The sequence below is a fragment of the Phacochoerus africanus genome, chromosome X, assembly GCF_016906955.1.
Source record: "Phacochoerus africanus isolate WHEZ1 chromosome X, ROS_Pafr_v1, whole genome shotgun sequence".
NCBI classification, from domain to species: domain Eukaryota; kingdom Metazoa; phylum Chordata; class Mammalia; order Artiodactyla; family Suidae; genus Phacochoerus; species Phacochoerus africanus.
Genome location: NC_062560.1, coordinates 12721916 through 12739695, shown reverse-complemented (window position 1 = coordinate 12739695; position 17780 = coordinate 12721916). Strand labels below are relative to the sequence as shown.

General features: G+C 44.5%; 1 protein-coding gene across 7 annotated transcripts in view; it reads right to left on the bottom strand.

The window, feature by feature from the left end:
- Positions 1-17780, bottom strand: part of OFD1 (OFD1 centriole and centriolar satellite protein) — an 89193-nt gene that overhangs the window by 17928 nt on the left and 53485 nt on the right. For all 7 annotated transcript variants that reach the window (XM_047765122.1, XM_047765123.1, XM_047765125.1 and 4 more), the window contains 7 exons: positions 11652-11759; positions 9276-9412; positions 8522-8695; positions 6143-6249; positions 4118-4237; positions 2015-2088; positions 67-158 (listed from right to left, as the gene is read on the bottom strand). In XM_047765122.1, the coding sequence (XP_047621078.1) occupies positions 67-158; positions 2015-2088; positions 4118-4237; positions 6143-6249; positions 8522-8695; positions 9276-9412; positions 11652-11759 (812 nt within the window). The remainder of the gene's footprint in view (positions 1-66; positions 159-2014; positions 2089-4117; positions 4238-6142; positions 6250-8521; positions 8696-9275; positions 9413-11651; positions 11760-17780) is intronic.

Genomic DNA, 17780 nt, shown 5'->3' with positions numbered 1-17780 from the left:
GTATGAGACTAAAACTTCACGTGTTCTCTAACGTCTGTTCCGAAAAACCAATAGGCTTAACATTACCTCAAGCTCTTTCACACGATTTATAGAACGATCGAATTCTTCCTTTTTAAAATTAAAGGCTGTGAGCTCCTCTTGCAGATGGATAGCTTTTTCTGAAAGAAAGAGCCAACCAACTAAACATTACATTTTCCCAGTGAATACAAAAGTTATTTAATAACTTACAGCCCATATGTCAGACCCAATGGCCACTATTTTATCATCTAAAACAGCAGGTGTTGGGGGAAAAAAAAAGAAAAATCAGCAGGCAAGTGATAAGCCCCGATACTCAATAGGTGGTGGGAAGTCAGTTGTAATAGTCATATATGTGGTGAACTTCCTGCTAAACACAGGTAAGCACAGTTACACCATCTGTGCCACGGGGGATCCTCATGCCGATGGCTCTGAATTTCCTTAAAGACAAAGAATGCTCTGTTAAAATTTTGTTATTATTTTGTCCTTTTCAGCTAACACAAGCCTAGGTAAATATGTCATCCAAAAATAAGGTGCTGACTGGAGTTCCCACTGTAGTACAATGGGATCAGTGGCATCTTGGGAGCACTGGGACACAGGTTTGATCCGCATCCCGGCACAGTGGGTTGGGGATCTGGCATTGCCACAGCTGAGGCTTAGGTCATGACTGTGGCTCGGATCTGATCCCTGACCCAGGAACTCCATGTGACACAGGGAGGCCAAAAATGAAAAAAAAAAAAAAGTGCTCATTACATGATGGTGATAATTCTGAAACAAGTATTAGTCTCTGCAAAATAGTCACTAAGGAGCAGCCACAATTGGTGACCTTCTGATCAGTATCAAGCACCCAGCGCTGGTTTACTTCCATGCATGTGTCTGAAACGTCCACCAAAAATTCTTGTCTTAGGCTAGTTCTTAGAAATATACTGAAATAGGAGGTCCCCTTGTGGCTCAGCAGTAATGAACCTGAGTAGTATCCATGAGGATGTGTGCTTGATCCCTGGCCTCACTCAGTGGGTTAAGGACCTGGCAGTGAGGGACTGTGAAGCTAGGAGATCCAGGACGGGAAGATGTTTGGTCTCATTGTTCTCCCAAACCTTCGGTCCTCCCCCAAAGCCCCTCAATAAAATAGATTGATTCTCCCCGCCCCCAAAAAAGGATCCAGTATTGACGGCCTGAAAATAAATAAAAAGAAATATACTGAAATGTAAAGATCAAACGAAAGATCAAAAAATTACCCAACCTTCCTAGTCTTGGGATAATGTAGATAATGTATACAAGAGTTTAGGAAGTTACTTGTCAAGTTAAAATATCATGAAGCATAAATACACATTAGAAGTGAGAGAAGTAAGAAATTAGGTCACAGGGAACAGAGAAGCGAAAATTTTCCCCACGTGAAAAATGAAATCTCCGAGTTCCCATTGTGGTGCAATGGAAACGAATCCAACTAGGAACCATGAGGTTGCAGGTTCAATCCCTGGCCTCACTCAGTGGGTTAAGGATCCTGCGTTGCTGTGGCTGTGGCTCAGGCTGGCAGCTGTAGCTCCGATTGAACCCCTAGCCTGGGAACCTCCACGTACCACAGGTGTGACCCTAAAAACAAACAAAAAAAAACAAAAATAAAAAAACACTTTAAAAAAAAGAAAGAAAAATGAAATCTCTCGTGGTGATGAGTAATATTAACCGATGGCAGTAAGTGGCTGCCACCTTCTTGACATCACGGATTTACCAAAATAGAGTGAAATAAAAGCTGAATAAAATCCTGCCAATAAACCGCTGATCTTTGCAAATATAGAAAAGGTTAAACATGGAAGTTTTGCAAAAACATAGTGCTAATTTTTAATTTTATAAAATTAAAAGGACAAAAACGGTGTCCTTTTATGGTAACAATGAAATGTAAGGTACACATTTTATGAATTATACAGCAAGCCCAACTTAGGAAGCTAATCACAGGCATCGGAACTGAAAAATCCAGCCCCCTCCAAGCCCCGAGAATCACCTTTATTCCTCCTTTCATCTTCAATCAGCCTGTTAGTTCTAGTGATGTAGTCCTCCTTCAGTTCCAGCTGATACCTGAGAGTCAGAAAGACGGAAAATGAGCTCCTCCCCGGTCATGTTCCTGGACAGACTGTTACCGATGCCTGAGCTTATCTACAACACCTGGCGCCGGAGGGCACCGAACAGGACAACACATGAGCTTCAAGGTCACCCGGTCCTAAGGCCATGAATCTGAATTCTGGATATAAAAAGTCCTGCTGCAATCCTCTAAACTGGTCCCCAAACTCCAGCACAAAATGAAAGGGCGCATTACTGAGGCTACCGAAGCACTATTTCTCGGGTGATGTCCACTGACACCAAGAATTAAGTTAGTTTAGTTGCATTTACCCTGTATACAACAGACTCTAAACCCCCAAGGATAACAAGCCAGTCACGGAGTTCCCCGATGGCTCAGTGGCTAAGAATCTGGTGTTGTCACTGTTGTGGCTCAGCTATGATCCTTGGCCCTGGGAACTCTGCATGCTGCAGGTGCAGACAAAAAAAAGCAGCAGCAACTCACCCCACTTCCCCAACCCCAAGCAGGATAAGAAGTTTCACCCTCAGGGGCTGAGCACAATATTGAGAGCCCCTGCCAAGAGCATTATATGTGGATTGGTGATACCAAAAGGCATGTTTTCACGGAATTTTACTATCTCCACCAGCTACTACAAGCTGACTTTCTGGTTCAGAGATGAGAGAAAGGAAAGAGAAGCACTCCTGTGGTCAACATCCTCCAAACTCCAACACTTGCCAAACCCAAGGCCAGACAAAGATACGCAACAGTTCCCTACTCCATGGCCATGCCAAGTTCACATACATGTTTTATTCATTTATCCCTACCCATTTAACAACCACAGATTCTTCAGTGCTCACAGCTCTATTAGAGGAGTTGACATAAAATACTGAGATAAAATCCATTATTTCAAAACTTATACAAGGAAAAGGTGCTGTATTTTGTACTAGAATTCTTTTTAAGAACAACCTCAAAAAAGAAAAAAAAAAAAAAACCTTTGCAAGTACTACATAATGAACTGTCGATAGCAAATGATGGACAAAGCAGTAAAAAGAGGCCAATGATTAAGACATACCAGAGCTGCTGAGCTATCTGGTCACTATGAATTCATTTACTCAACTCACATTAACCCAACAGTTATCATGTGCTAAACATTATTACACGGAGCCCTGGAGAGAAAAGTTACAACTTATGGGCTTACTGTCATTGCACTGAGATACTATTCACCAGAACACAACAAAACTCAGACTGCAAAAAGGCCACAGTACCACAGTTTCCCTATTTTTCTTTCCCTGTATCATTTTTTGCTTCATAGTTAATTCTAGTTTCTTTTGATTCTTTGCAGAATATTGAAGGAATATAAGGTACATATTCGACCAATACTATAACCACTAAGTAGAATAACTTATTAATCATTAGAAATCCCCACCTTAAAGAAAATTTAAGTGAGGTACAGAAAAAGATACAAGTGCCTGTAATTTCCATTTACAGCTTTTCAGCAATACAAGGTGAGCATGTCACAAAGTTCCCTTAAAAAATTCAAGCAAAATTGCTAAGGAGTTCCCATTGGGGCTTAGCAGGCTAACAACCCAATACAGTCTCCACGAGGACACAGGTTCAATCCCTGGCTTTGCCCAGTAGGTTAAGGATCCGGCATTGCCACAAGCTTTGGTGTAAGTCACAGATGTGGCTCAGATCCGGTGTTGTTGTGGCTGTGGCGTAGGCCTCAGCTGCAGCTCTGATTCAACCCCTAGCCTGGAAACTTCTATATACCTCAGGTGTGGCTGTAAAAAGAAAAAAAAAAATGCAAGCAAATCATAGGCCCTTGATCAATGTTAGAGGAACAACAGAAGCAGGAGATGCTATTCTCTGTACTGTATCTTTTTAAAACTATCATATCAAATACTCATAGGAAACGCTTGACTTTCACTACAAACATTTTTTTTAATACTCAGTGTTGCCATCAAACATTAGTTCTACCTACTTCATTAGTGTTGCTATGTGTTATCAATTTAACTCAACTGCAATACTTTTTTAAAAAACGTCAATTACTTTAGCAGTTCGTTCTTGAGCTTTTGATCATAGGTCTCCTCCATACTCTGGATGTTCAGCTCCCGCCTCCTAAGCCCATCGATCACACTTTTATTTTTCTCTTCTTGTAGCCTTTGGGCCCTGAAATTAGCAAAAACAGATAAGGCAAATTAGAAAACTATAGTATTTGGAGTAGAAAATTTAGGGGGAAAGATACCACGTGTTTTTAGCTCCACAGACTCCAACTGTTATGTGACTGTCAGGGCAAGAGCCAGAAGTCTTCCACCTCTTTTATGAGCTGACCGAGTGATGATAGGTCTGAACTGGCCGATGGAACTCCTTGGTGCCACCTGCCTGGGGACAGTGGGCAAGTGCCAAAATCAAAGTGCTTTCTCAAAGAAGATGGTTCACACTTGAAAAAATGGTCACAAGGGCTAAGTGGCCATAATCAATCCAGGGCTGAAAGACTGATGTTGATAGCTCCAGAGCTACAAACCAGACTTCAGCTCGTGTACTTAACTGCTTGGCTCTTCTAGAATACTGCTTCTAACCGTAAGATTCAATTGATAAGCCCACAGGAATCAGAGGCAGAAGATTCGTTTTGGTACTTGATAATTTACTAATTCCACACTGAAAAGAGTGCTGAATGAGAGCAAAAGACAAATGATCAGTCAGAACCTCCAAATACTGCAGAATGGAATGGTCTTCATAGTGAGACCCTACATCAAGCACGACGGCGATTCCAGAGCTGGAGAATGGGTTCAGAGGTACTTAGACCAAGCCATGAAGAGAAGTGCTAGGGAGTAAATCAATTACACTTTAATTTAAAAAAAAGAGGCAGTTCCCATCGTGGCTCAGCAGAAACGAATCCCGACTAGTATCCATGAGGATGCAGATTTGCTCCCTGGCCTCGCTCAGTGGGTTAAGGATCCGGCATTGCCATGAGCTGTGGTGTAGGTCACAGACACACCTCGGATCTGGCGTTGCCAGGGCTGTGGTGCAGCAGCTCCAATTCGACCCCTAGCCTGGGAACTTCCATATGCCACAGATGCGGCCCTAAAAAAAAAAAAAAAAAAAAAAAGAAGAAGAAGAATAGTAATAATAATAGAAGTACTAGGGAACAGGGAGTATTCCAAGCAAAGGATAATAAAAGCTCTGTGTGTTAGCTCCCTCTGCTGGCTACCCTGTACAGTAAAGGAACAGTAATTAACAGTAAAAAATAAATAAAAACTTAGAGGTAAAATAACACTGTATTTATTTACCTTATTTTCTGCCTACAAGGGAGGAGGGGGGCAAGTGGAGGTCAAGAAGTGACTATAGAGTCATGAACTAACTTGGCCCAAGCCGTGTTCCTTTTCTCTCGTGTGATCATTCACCTCTTCCGTGTTGCCTAAAAGGTACTAAGGCTGCCAGGGAGAAGAAATCAAACAAACCCAGCCCTTGTAGGAGAGAAAATAACATTAAAGAAGATGAAGACAAGTCTTTTAATGAAAGAGGACTCATGGAGTATCTTCGAGTACTGATTCACAGCAGACCCCAATGGGCAAGAAGGCTTGTTCCAGCAACCCTCTGACTGCTGAGCTTGCGTGAATCCCACGTGAGATGTGACGAATCAGACACTGGTGAGCACTTAGAGGAAGCAACACACTCATCAGAAGAAAGAGTCCCCCCGGTACAAGGCAAACCAGAGCCCCTTATCTTCCCGTCTCGGCAGCAGAGCAGGTAAAGGCAGCAGTCGGTCTAGACAGCACGGACTCAGTTACGACCTGTACATCAGTCTATCAGATCTGAATGGTTGTTCACAAATGGGAAACGGAAGACCTGGAGCCCCAGGACGGCGAATCGTCCTTTCATCCCAGTGTCTGGTACTTCAAAAGCAAAACTCTCATCCTTGTTTCTCTCAACTGGTGCCCTTTAATGCTAGGTGGTATCACCTTGACAACCCAGAACTGTACTTCATACTTAATCTTAGAATATTTAGACCCATTCAGGAGTTCTTTCAAATCTCATTCATTCTGAGTATCCACAACAAAACACATTACTTACAATTCAAAAGCTTCAATTCTTTGCTTCAGCTCTGCTTCTCTGCCTCTCAGCAAATCTATATCTTTTAGCAGTAGCTGTCTTTGAGCATAAATTTCTTTCGTTTCATTCTGTACAGGAAAGCATTCAGTTTTAGCAAGCAAACTAAAGAAAACAAAAGAGAGCTGAACTAATACGCCACTTGCTAAGTGCAGACATTTAAAGGAACAATTTCGCTTTGAAGAGACTCCAATTTGAGGTATATGTTTTGCCTTTTTGCCACAGTAATTTACTCCTTCCTCCCCCGAGGCCCGTTAAGGTACATCACCTTAAATTCCTAACATCCCTTCCCCAGTTGTTTTACTTAACATCTCTCAGACACTTCAAAGTTGACTAAGTTCTTCAGCAAGAAAAAATGAAACAAAGGATACATTTAGCAATAAAACTTAAAAAGAAGAGAATCCCAGAGTTCCTGTCATGGTTCATTGGCTACCGAACCCATCTAGCATCCATGAAGACATGGGTTTGATCCCTGGCCTCACTCAGTAGGTTAAGGATCCAGTGTTGCCATGAGCTGTGGTGCAGGTCACAGATGGAGCTTGGATCTGGCATTGCTGTGGCTCCGACTGGACCCCTAGCCTGAGAACCTCCATATGCCACAGTGCAGCCCTTAAAAAAAACAAAGAAAGAAAGAGAGAATCCCTACAGTTCCATCATTATTGCAAGTTTCAATTCCTAGGTCATTCGGACTCGGCAAGCTCACATGATGCTCCGAATGAACGGCCATGCTTCCATCTGTGTGCTCCCTGGGCAAGGATTTCCTAAACACCTATCAGACGTCAGAGGGAACACCGTGAGCTGAATATACAAAGATGAACGGATATAACGGACAGTCCCCACCGTGAGTAAAGACTCACCATTTAGTCAGGGAGAAAGAAGGAAACCCACTACAACAAACCCACCCTGCAGTCACACTGCACGGTGACGGTTTCACAACCAAGTATGTTCAAGACTTCATGGCATGCGCTACACCCAACGGAGTCCCACTGGGAGTCAGGACAGGTGTCGCAAGGAGGTGACAGTCCAGCTGGATTTTGAAGGACTGGGAGGTTTTATCAGGCAGAGGAGGGGCGGGGCTTTCCAGGCACCGTGCTCTTCGTGAGGATGCCAACCTTCTCTAGAGCCTTCAGAGTATCAGTGGACTAAATGGGGGCTCAAGTCTGTTAATTGGTTGATCTGATCTAGTCAGCCACCTATCCTGAAGGTCAACTTGTGAGTATAAACACAATCCAAGCCTTTCCAACACCTGTGCTTCCAACATTTCCTTTATGGCTGAAGCAAGCCCACTTTCCAGAACTGCTACACAAAACTCAAGGTGGGGGACAGGGGGAATCACCAAAACTGGGTCTTACGGAGAAGCTCCAAGCAAGGGTGGACCCTGGAAGCAAGCCTCCCACTTCCAACACCTCCCGACACAAGTTCTGGCTTCTGTCCATAGCAAACGGGACCCCAAATCCAGTCTGGTCTATGACACGCCCTTAGGGAAGGAGCCTGGTTTTCCTAAATCGATGGACCTAATCCCTCCCTACGCACCCTCCCTGCCACTCAGCAACCTCTCTACCTCCCATCCAGCCACCTTCCTGGGGACAAGCGCAAAGGCCACGTGGCTGAGCCTGGCAGCCCTGCACGCTGCCACTCTGGGGACCTGACCTTGGCTCCCAGGGCCATGCGCTCCATTTTGTTGCGATCTTCACCTGAAACCCCAACCTGCAATGCTGTCCTCCGGGCTCAGCCCTATTACTCCAGCCGGCAGGATGCGCAGACCTGCTTCTTGAGATCTGTGTGACAGCCACGCCACCGGCCCTACTGGCCGGTGTTCACAGCTACTGGATCTCTCAGGCTCCCTTCCCTACACTGTTGAACCCCAGTGTGTTCCACCAAATGGGCTACCTTTTGCAGGCCAAAGAAATGCAGCTCTTCCAAGCTCCTCTCTGCCGCCCTGGCTGACCTGCACACCCTCCAGGAGCTGGGCCACAACCATTGCCCCCGAGCGCTTGGTCTGGTCCATAGTAATGCCAGGCTGCCCGCCTCGGCCCAGCCCTCACGGCTCAGGCAGCCCCATCTGCTTCTCAGAGCTGCTCTCCTTTGCCTGCAAAGGCCATTCCCCACCCCTGACCCTCTCCCTCAAGCTGCTACCAAAGCCTCAAACCTGCTGCTTCCTGGTGTTTCTCCCACTCCCAGCGCCTACACTCACGTCTGCCGTCCTTTCCCTCCAGCCGGCTCAGAGGAAGGGTGTCAGTGCGTCCTCTCCAAGGCCCATCCTCCCACGTGCGCCCTGGGCCCCAGCCCCTGCCAGAGAGACAGTCTGGACATAGCCACCCGTCAACTACTGTAGAATAGTACCTCCTGATGCTTCTGAATTCTCTCAAGGGTCATCTTTTCCCGAGAAATGAGGGCTTCAGATTTTGCTTGACAGGTTCTCTCAAGTTCATTCCGGAAATCAGTCAATTCCTTCTCACATTTTCTTTTCTCTTCCATTTTAATTTTTGCTATTTCAGTTTCTTTAAAATGTTTCAACTGCCAATCGATGACAAATAATTGTAAATACAATAACTATACTGAAGAAATAGTAACGAATTATCTTTTCACCATTAGGCTTAACGTTAATGCTGTTTACATATGTTTAGTTTAATTCATCTTCATGTGTCATCTCATTCACTGTACTTGTAGGGTTCACTCAAAAGGCATAAAGAAATGACATCAATTGCAAAGAATAATACAACAGTATAATCACACTCATCAGTAAAGATTCTAGATATTTCCCTACACACCTAACAGGAAGACATTAAAAGAAAAGCAAAAGCATCGCTCTCAGAGTTTCCACTGTGACTCAGTGGGTTTGACTAGCATCCATGAGGATGTGGGTTCGATCCCTGGCCTTGCTCAGTAGGTTAAGGATCCGGTGTTGCCGTGAGCTGTGGTGTAGGTCACAGACGAGGCTCAGATCCCGTGTTGCTGTGGCTGTGGTGTAGGCCTGCAGCTGTAGCTCTGATTCAACCCCTAGCCTGGGAACCTCCATATGCCACAGGTGTGGCCCTAAAAGGAAAAAAAAAGGAAACAAAAGCATCACTCTCACTAACAATAGGATAAATCTTACCTTTTCACACATTTCTGCCCGGAGCTGCTGTTCTAGTTCTCTCTTATATTCATTTAACTTGACTTCTAAAGATTCTAACTTTGGGTGCTGAGGGTGAGCACCTGCAAACTCATCATCAATAAGCTGCAGCTTCTCAGCTATCAAACAACACAGGAAACAGGTTACAGAAACATGGTCAAGAGAGCAGGAGGCTCTGCTCACAAGAAAAGGGCATACTTTGGGGAAAATGGAGGCATGTTTGCAACCTACTTGGAAATATATCAAAAAATAGACCTGGGAGTTCCTGTCGTGGCTCAGCGGAAATGAATCCGACTAGGAACCATGAGGTTGTGGGTTCGATCCCTGGCCTCGTTCAGTGGGTTAAGGATCCGGTGTTGCCGTGAGCTGTGGTGTAGGTCACAAACGTGGCTCGGATCCCGTGTTGCTGTGGCTGTGATGTAGGCCGGTGGCTACAGCTCCAATTAGACCCCTAGCCTGGGAATCTCCGTATGTTGCAGGTGTGGCCCTTAAAAAGAGACAAAAAAAAAAATATATATATATATATACAGACCTGAATGGATGGACAGGTAAGTGATCAAGTAAGTGTGATGCAGGTTTAACGGCAGACTCTAGGTATACAAGCATTCACTGTGAAAGTGTTTCAACTTTTCTGAATGTTTGAAAATTCTCAGCATAACATACCAGAGGTAAAGAAAACAAAGAGCACAGTTTAAGTCAGAAAACACAGGCCTCTCTCCCCAGCCTCTAAAAGCCAAGGGAGAGAGCTCTCTCATTGGATTTTGGGTAAAGCTGACTCACACTTTCTCAACACTAACCTTCAGATGAATCAAACATCATGTGTTTCAGCTCCACAGAGAGGGAAAAGGTGCCCATACAGTTGAAGTAACTGCCAGAGGGCTAAGCAACTACCTAAGGGCATCAACGCGGCTGAAGCCAGGTCGACTAATGGTCTCTCGTTCAGGTGCTCTTTCCAGTAGACCCGCGGCTCTCGAACCAACTGCGGATTGGGGATCGATCACAAAGCACACTGCAAACCTGGCCCTCCTGTACTATCTCAGTCATAACACCAACACTACCAAAAAGCAGGCCCAGGAAAAGAAGGCTGGCAGAAGCTGGTTAAAATATTGGCAGACATGTCTGTGTTGGCAAAGCTTTAGCTGTGGTTTTCGATCTACCTTTCTGAATTCTCCCAAATGCTCTGGACTGGTCTGTCCAACACAGGCCTGTGGCCACATCTGGCCATACTGAGTGCCTACAACGTGACCAGAGCAAAATGACACGTACTCTAAGTGTAAAAGACACACCAGGTGTCCAAGACAGGGTACAAAACAAAAAATGCAAAATGTCTCATTATTTTTATACTAATTTCATTGCTGGGATAATATCTTGCTTGACATATCGGGTTCAGTAAAGTATATTGCTAAAACAAATGTCACCTGCCTCTTACCTTTTTTACTGTGACTGTTGCAAAATGTCACGTCACACATGGCGCTCCTATTATTGAACAGAACTGCTCTAGAGTAAGCATATTCTCTGTTCCTAATGGAATCAAACCTACACCTAAATAAAGGCCTAGTCATACAATATGGGCTTTACAAATGATGAACTAACCTTCTTACAAGTTAAAGGCACTAATGCTCTTTAAGAGTAACAAAGGGCCAAGAAATTAACCCCAGCATCTGAACTGTTTCCTTTCTCTCCTGAGCACACAACTAAAGGCCAAAACGGAATTACAGAAAGGCTATACCAGAGTTCCCTGTGGCAGAGCGCGTTAAGGATCTGGTGTTTTCACCATTGTGGCCTGAGTCACAGCTGTGGCGCAGGTTCGAGCCCTAGTCCCAGAACTTCCGCATGCCCCAAGTGCAGCAAGACAGAAAGAAACAAAGAAAGGCTACACAGTAGAAAAGGCCCTGGATCATGGACCAGAAAACTTGCATTTTAATACCGGTTCTGACCCAGACTGGGTGTTGCCAAGTTGCTCTAACTCGGGTGACCTCAGTTTCTCCAACTATAAAATAAAGGAACAGACCACTGACTTCTCTAGTTCTCTGAAATGCATATAGTCTAGGATCTTCTCACTTTAATGGCTATAAAGTAAAGTTAGATGAGACACAGGAAAGAACGTCAGAGTCAAGAGAGGTTCAACTCAGCAAACAAGGAAGTGGGCCCCAAAGTCCCCATGACATTTGGGAGGGGCAGCCCTGGAGAGCAGTTCCTGGTCCCTCCCAGCCACGATTCCAGAAAAAATGAGCACCTCTGCCACTGGCAGCTTTCATCCGTCCCCATCAAGGAACAAACCATAATACAGTATATCAGGTCATGCCTTTCATTCAAAATGGACACCGAAGAATTAAGATTACAGAAGATCACAATTACCGAGAGAGTCTTTGATGGGAAGTGCTGAATCTGTCTGAGTTTCCGTGTTGCAACTCGCCTTAGTCTGATGATACTCTGCCATCTCTTTTAGGAACTGCATAAGAAAACCTAAAAGACATAACATGTATGGTTTCATTTCACAACTTTCTTTCATTCAACCATTGTTCAATCACTGCTTACACAATCTTGGTTTTATAATATTATCTTTTCTAAATAAAATATCTCTCAAGAATTATTTCTGAGCAAAGGCCTTTCCAAGCATGACACGAAAACCTAGAAACGATAAGGAAAAATATTCATCAAACATGAAAATTAAGAACGTATATGGCATGAGATAACAAAGTCAGAAGACAAAGGATATGGGATAGAAATGTTCTAACATTAGGTTGTGATGATGGGTGTACGATGATAATTAAAATTCACTGAATTATTAAAAAAAGAGAAAGGATGGGCGTTCCCGTCATGACACAACGGAAACGAATCTGACTAGTATCCATAAGGATGTGGGTTCGATCCCTGGCCTTGCTCAGTGGGTCAGCGATCCAGCATTGCTGTGAGCTGTGGTGTAGGTTGCAGATGCAGCTTGAATCTGGCCTGGTCGTGGCTGTTGTGTAGGCCGGCAGCTGTAGCTCCGATTCGACCCCTAGCCTGGGAACTTCCACAGATGTGGCCCTAAAAAGCAAAAAAAAACCAAAAAAAAACAAAAAAACAAAAAAAAAAGAGAGAGAAAGGATAAACTAGAACCATACAGGTGCCATAATATAGAGACAGAGTACTAATTTTCATAGCATCAAAGATATTACAAGTCAATAACAAAACAGGAAACCAGGGCAAGACATGGGCAGAGTTTACAGAAAAATTACAAGTCAAATGAGTATGAACAAAATCATAAATGCAAATTAATACAAGAGAAAGATCACGTTTTTCCCGATAATCATGTCATCAGTTTTAACCTTAGCACTCCAGGTGTCAGCAAGGGAGCGGGGAAGCAGGCTGTTCTGCACTTGGGAGAGCAATTTGTCCGTGTTTATGGATACTCACAATCCAAGCGCCCTTTAACCTAGTTATTCCACTTCTTTCCATTTAGACAGCTATGCTGGCGCAAGGCACAAAAGACCTAACGCTGCACGGCAACTGCTTCTAACAGCAAAACCGAGCTACACAATAAAATCTCCATCAACAGGAAGTTAATTAAATACATCCCTTAAAAATAATTAGTGTAAGTATACAGCTAGAGATAAATATACTGGTGGATTAAAAAAAGCAAATCACACAATAGTTTATAACATGACCCGCTGATGAGTATATGGGTTTTAATTACATCCATAGAGACTTTAATACCCATCAACTAAATTCTAGTAGGATAAACAAGACACTCATTTTTGTTATCAGCAGAAAGTAAATGAGAGAGTATGGGCAAGAATTTCTATGTTTCTTTCACTTTATACCCTTCCGAAGAGTTTGAAACTTCTAAAATAACTTATACTCAAGGCTTTTTAAAGTTTTCAGTTTGTTAGAACAGTTAAAGAGACTTCTACATCAAATCAAGAGCTTTTTTTTGACAATACTATAATACACTACTTTTTACTTCCCCTACTATAAATAGAAGCTCTGATCTTTCATATTCATTTCCTGGCCATTCTTTTTTGTCTCATCCACCCTCTTCTCCTGATGGTTTCTTGTCAGCCTGTTCTCACCTAACCGGTGCCTACTGTCATGCTGGGGCTGGATCTCAGTTCCCCCCATGGAGGGAAAAAAAAAAAAATCAACATTTGGCAGACATCAAGAGCCTGCACTAGATCATTCTGAGAGGCGTGCTCTTCCACCCCAGCACTTCTGCTGTCACGGCCTTTCCTCAGTTCTGCAGTGCTTTCCGCAGGCCCCTAAGTAGCTCAACCCCCTCCCCTCCACGCACAACCCCCTCTAGGAAGCATTTCTCTAGTCTCCTCATTTAGGCAGTCATCTATATCTGCATGAACCCCTATTCTATACTTTGGTAATTATAAAGCAGCATACTTCCGTAACTCCTGTACATCACCCCATCTTTTATTTTGTTACTCCAATTGTTCCAGCTTTGGCCTGCGGAAGCACTTTCACTGTGGGTTTTTCCTTAAGCACTTCCTTAGGTTCTGGCACTGTAAGGGCTTCCAGGATCATCACGTAAGAGTCTCCACTCCATTCCTGGAACTGACCACGGCTCCTAGGAGCCCTGGTTCCCATTCCTATGGAATGTCACTAGAAACCCTGTCTTAGGACTCTCAACGGGGCTCGAGGTGTGCTCATCACGACCAGGATGTCACTGCTTCTCCCCCTCAGCCTACAGAGCAAGGGAATGAGTGTACAATAACCTGTGTTTACATACTTACCTGTAAATATCTCAATCACCTGTATCTACATGAAGCTAATTCACACTGCCGTCTACAACTAACCCATCACCACATGGACCACCCGAGCCTCCTCCCCGATGTATCTGTGAGGTCCCACTCCGACAGCAAACACCTGGCTGCTGCCATCTACCAGCCATTTACTCGTTTAACTCCGTCACACATGTATCACGGTTTCAGAATGGTTACCCTGCACCCCCACAAGAAGGAATTATCACCTTGAAGTCATAGTCTCTGAACAGTTCCTTCTGCCTGGAGCCTTAGTCTTCATTCCTTTCCCAAGTTAGTCAGCTGGGAAACTTGCTCCCCACCCCCTTCAGTGAGGTTACTAGGGTTAGATTGTTTTGTCACAGTCTGCATTCCATCCTGGAATGACCTGAACTCCGAGATTTGCATACATGAAAGTTCACTCTTAAAGTGCTACAATGTTTTTTTTTTCCTTTTTAGGACCACACCTGAGGCATGTGGAAGTTTCCACGCTAGGGGTCGAACCGCAGCTACAGCTGCCAGCCTGCGCCACAGCCACATGGGATCCGAGCCACGTCTGTGATCTACATACATCACAGCTCACGGCGACGCCGGATCCCCAGCCCACTGAGCAAGGCGAGGGATTAAACCTGCATCCTCGTGGATACTCGCTGGGTTCATTTCAACTGCGTCACAATGGAAACTCCAAGTTCCACAAATTCTGACAAATGTCTAGTGCCATGTATCCCGCCATTACAGCATCCTAAGGATATTTTCAACACCCAAAAACAAATCCTTTGCTTCAGTTTTTTTTTTTTTTGTCTTTTGTCTTTTTAGGGCCACCCCCGCAGCATATGGAGGTTCCCAAGCTAGGGGTCTAATCAGAGCTATAGCTGCCAGCCTACACCACAGCCACAGCAATGCCAGATCCAAGCCCCATCTGTGACCTACACCACGGCTCATGGCAATGCTGGATCCTTAACCCACTGAGCGAGGCCAGGGATCGAACCCAAAACCTCAGGGTTCCTAGTCAGATTCGTTTCTGCTGCGCCACGATGGGAACTCCTGCTTCATCTCTTAAGCCTTCTACCTCTTCCCTCCAAATTACTGGCAACCACGGGTGTGTTTACCATCTCAATAGCTTGGCATTTTCCACAATGTCACATCAATCATGTAGCCTTTGCACACAGGCTTCTTACATTAATACGCACATAGGATTTATTTATCTCTTTGCATAGCTTGACGGTTCATTCCTTTTAGCTGAATAGGAGTCCCCCGTCTAAGGTACCACAGCTTGTTTATCCATTCACCTCTTAAATGACATCTTGGTTGTTCCCAATTTCTGGCAAGTACGAATAAAATTGCTACAATCATCCACGTGCAGCTGTCTGTGTGAACTTAAGTTTTCAAATCAATTGGGTAAATACATAGAGCCAAGGCTGTCCGACTGTACGCTAAGAAAGCACCTGACTATCTCCCCGGGTGGCTGCACCATTCTGTATTCCCACCAGCAGTGAGCGAGAGCTCCTGTTGTTACACATCCTTGTCAGCACCCAGGGTTGTAGGTGCTCTGGATTTTAACTATTCTAATAGGTGTGGGGTGTTATCTCATTTTTGCTTTAATTTGAATGTCTCTAATAACAAACAATGTGGAGCAACTTTCTATATCCTTATCTGCCATCTGTATGTCTTCTTTGGAAAACTGTCTGTACTGAAACTTTGCCCATTTTTAAATTGAGTTGTCTCTTTAGTGTTGAGTTGTCAGAGTTCCTTATATGCTTTTTTTTTTTTAAATGCCCACACTCACAGCAGACGGAAGTTCCCAGGTCAGGGATTGAATCCGAGTAGCAGCTGCAACCTACGCTGCAGCTGCCGCAACACCGGATCCAACCACTGCTCCAGGCCAGGGACTAAACCCACACCTCTGCAGCAACCCGAGTGGCTGCAGTTGGATTCTTACTTAACACACTGCACCACGGCAGGAACTCCTTCTTTGTACACTTTCGATGAAAGTCCTTTACTGGAAGTCTTTTACCAATACCCTCTCCCTGCATGAAACCTGTCTCTCTTTTTACTCTGTATCTTTCATAGAGCAAACATTCTGAAATTTTAATAAAAGTCTAACTGGTTGATTGTTTCTTTCAATAATGCTTTTGGTGTCATAGCTCATCATCCTCAAACCTCAAGTCACAAAAGTTTCCTATGTTTACTTCTAGAAGTTACACAGTTTTAGGCCCCATGTTTAGATCTATGATTCATCTTTAATTTTCGTGTGTCAGGTCTGTGTCTAGGTTCATTTTTGTGCAGATGAATGTCCAATTGTCCCAGCACCACTTGTTCAACTCCTCCACTGAACTGCCTCTGTCCTTGGTCAAACACTAGTTGACTGTGCAGATCTACTTCTGGGCTCTCTCTTCTGTCCCACTCATCTATTTATCTATTCCTTTGCCAACCACAGCTAAGGATTTTAACTTCCAGAAAGCAAAGAGCCAGTGTCCAAATTTTCAGCTCAGTTATTTTCTGGGTATCATTATCTCAGAAATGAACAATTAGGGGTGGGAAGGATGGGTGAGTGGAGTGTAAGAACAAAAGTACCATAACCATTCAACAGCTCAGCACCCTCAGAGCATGGACACCAGAATATAAGACCATGGGTCTCTGTCGGGAAACACATGACAGACAGGTGTTCCTACATGCTTTCTCATGGTCTCAATCTCTTAACTGGAAGCCACCAATTTTTAAATCTTTTCATTTTTTAACAGTAGCTAATTTCACCGTTAGCAAGAGAATCCCACCCAAATTTTGCCACTAGGATACCTGATGGGACTGTTCTCCTGAGTTTCAGAAATTTTACCAGGATGCTGGGTAAAGGTGGTAAGAGGTGTTAGCCAGAGGTCTTTCTTAACTACAAAGATTTAAATAGAGTGTTTAAAAGTGAAAAGTTACTTTAAAGAACAATATAAATACCTGAAAGCAGATCACTCCTAAATATCCCTTCAATTTCTCCCTGAAACAGTGAAGCTACGGACAGCAGCTATTTACTTAGACCTGTGCTGTCCCACACGATGGTCACGCCTCACATGTAGCTGTTTTTTAATGCTTCTGGCCACACCAACGGCACGTGGAAGATCCCAGCCCACCAGAGGCAAGCTACCAGCTTATGTTCACACTACTAGTCCAACATCAAGCCCAGCCCGTGGTCGGCCACTCACAGCAGCTGTGAGAGGCAGAAACCTCGGCTTCCCTTGTCTGTGAAGGGAAAACCCACCTCTTCCTACCAGCGCTCTCCTCCATGTGAGCCTCCTTCACGCTACACAGGACGCTGCACAACACTTCATTCTTCATGCCCCTGGTCACCTCATGTGGGGCCGGGGGCGGAGAGGGTTTCCCCCCATCAAGCAAGTCTCTGTGACATCAGCTGAGTGTCCCACAATTTAGCCCAATTGTGACGCCACCCACCTGGGGTGGCATCAGATCCCAGGGGTTAAGCTCTGTTGTCAGACTGCCCTCCCTCCACACCCACGTACTCAGACACCAGCTGCAAGGCCAGCTTATCACCTGTGCTTCTGAGCAACCAGCTGTAGAATGGAGGTTCCAACAAGCCCCTCCTTGGGTTTGATGCATCTGCCGGGCAGCTCAGAGAACTCAGGCAAACACTTCCTTATGTTTACCAGTTTGCTAAAGCATAGCATCAAGGAAAGAGAGGAAGTGCGCAACGGAAGAAATGCAGAGGGTGAGGTCCACGTGGGAAGGCCCGGAACTCCCACGCGCTCTCCGC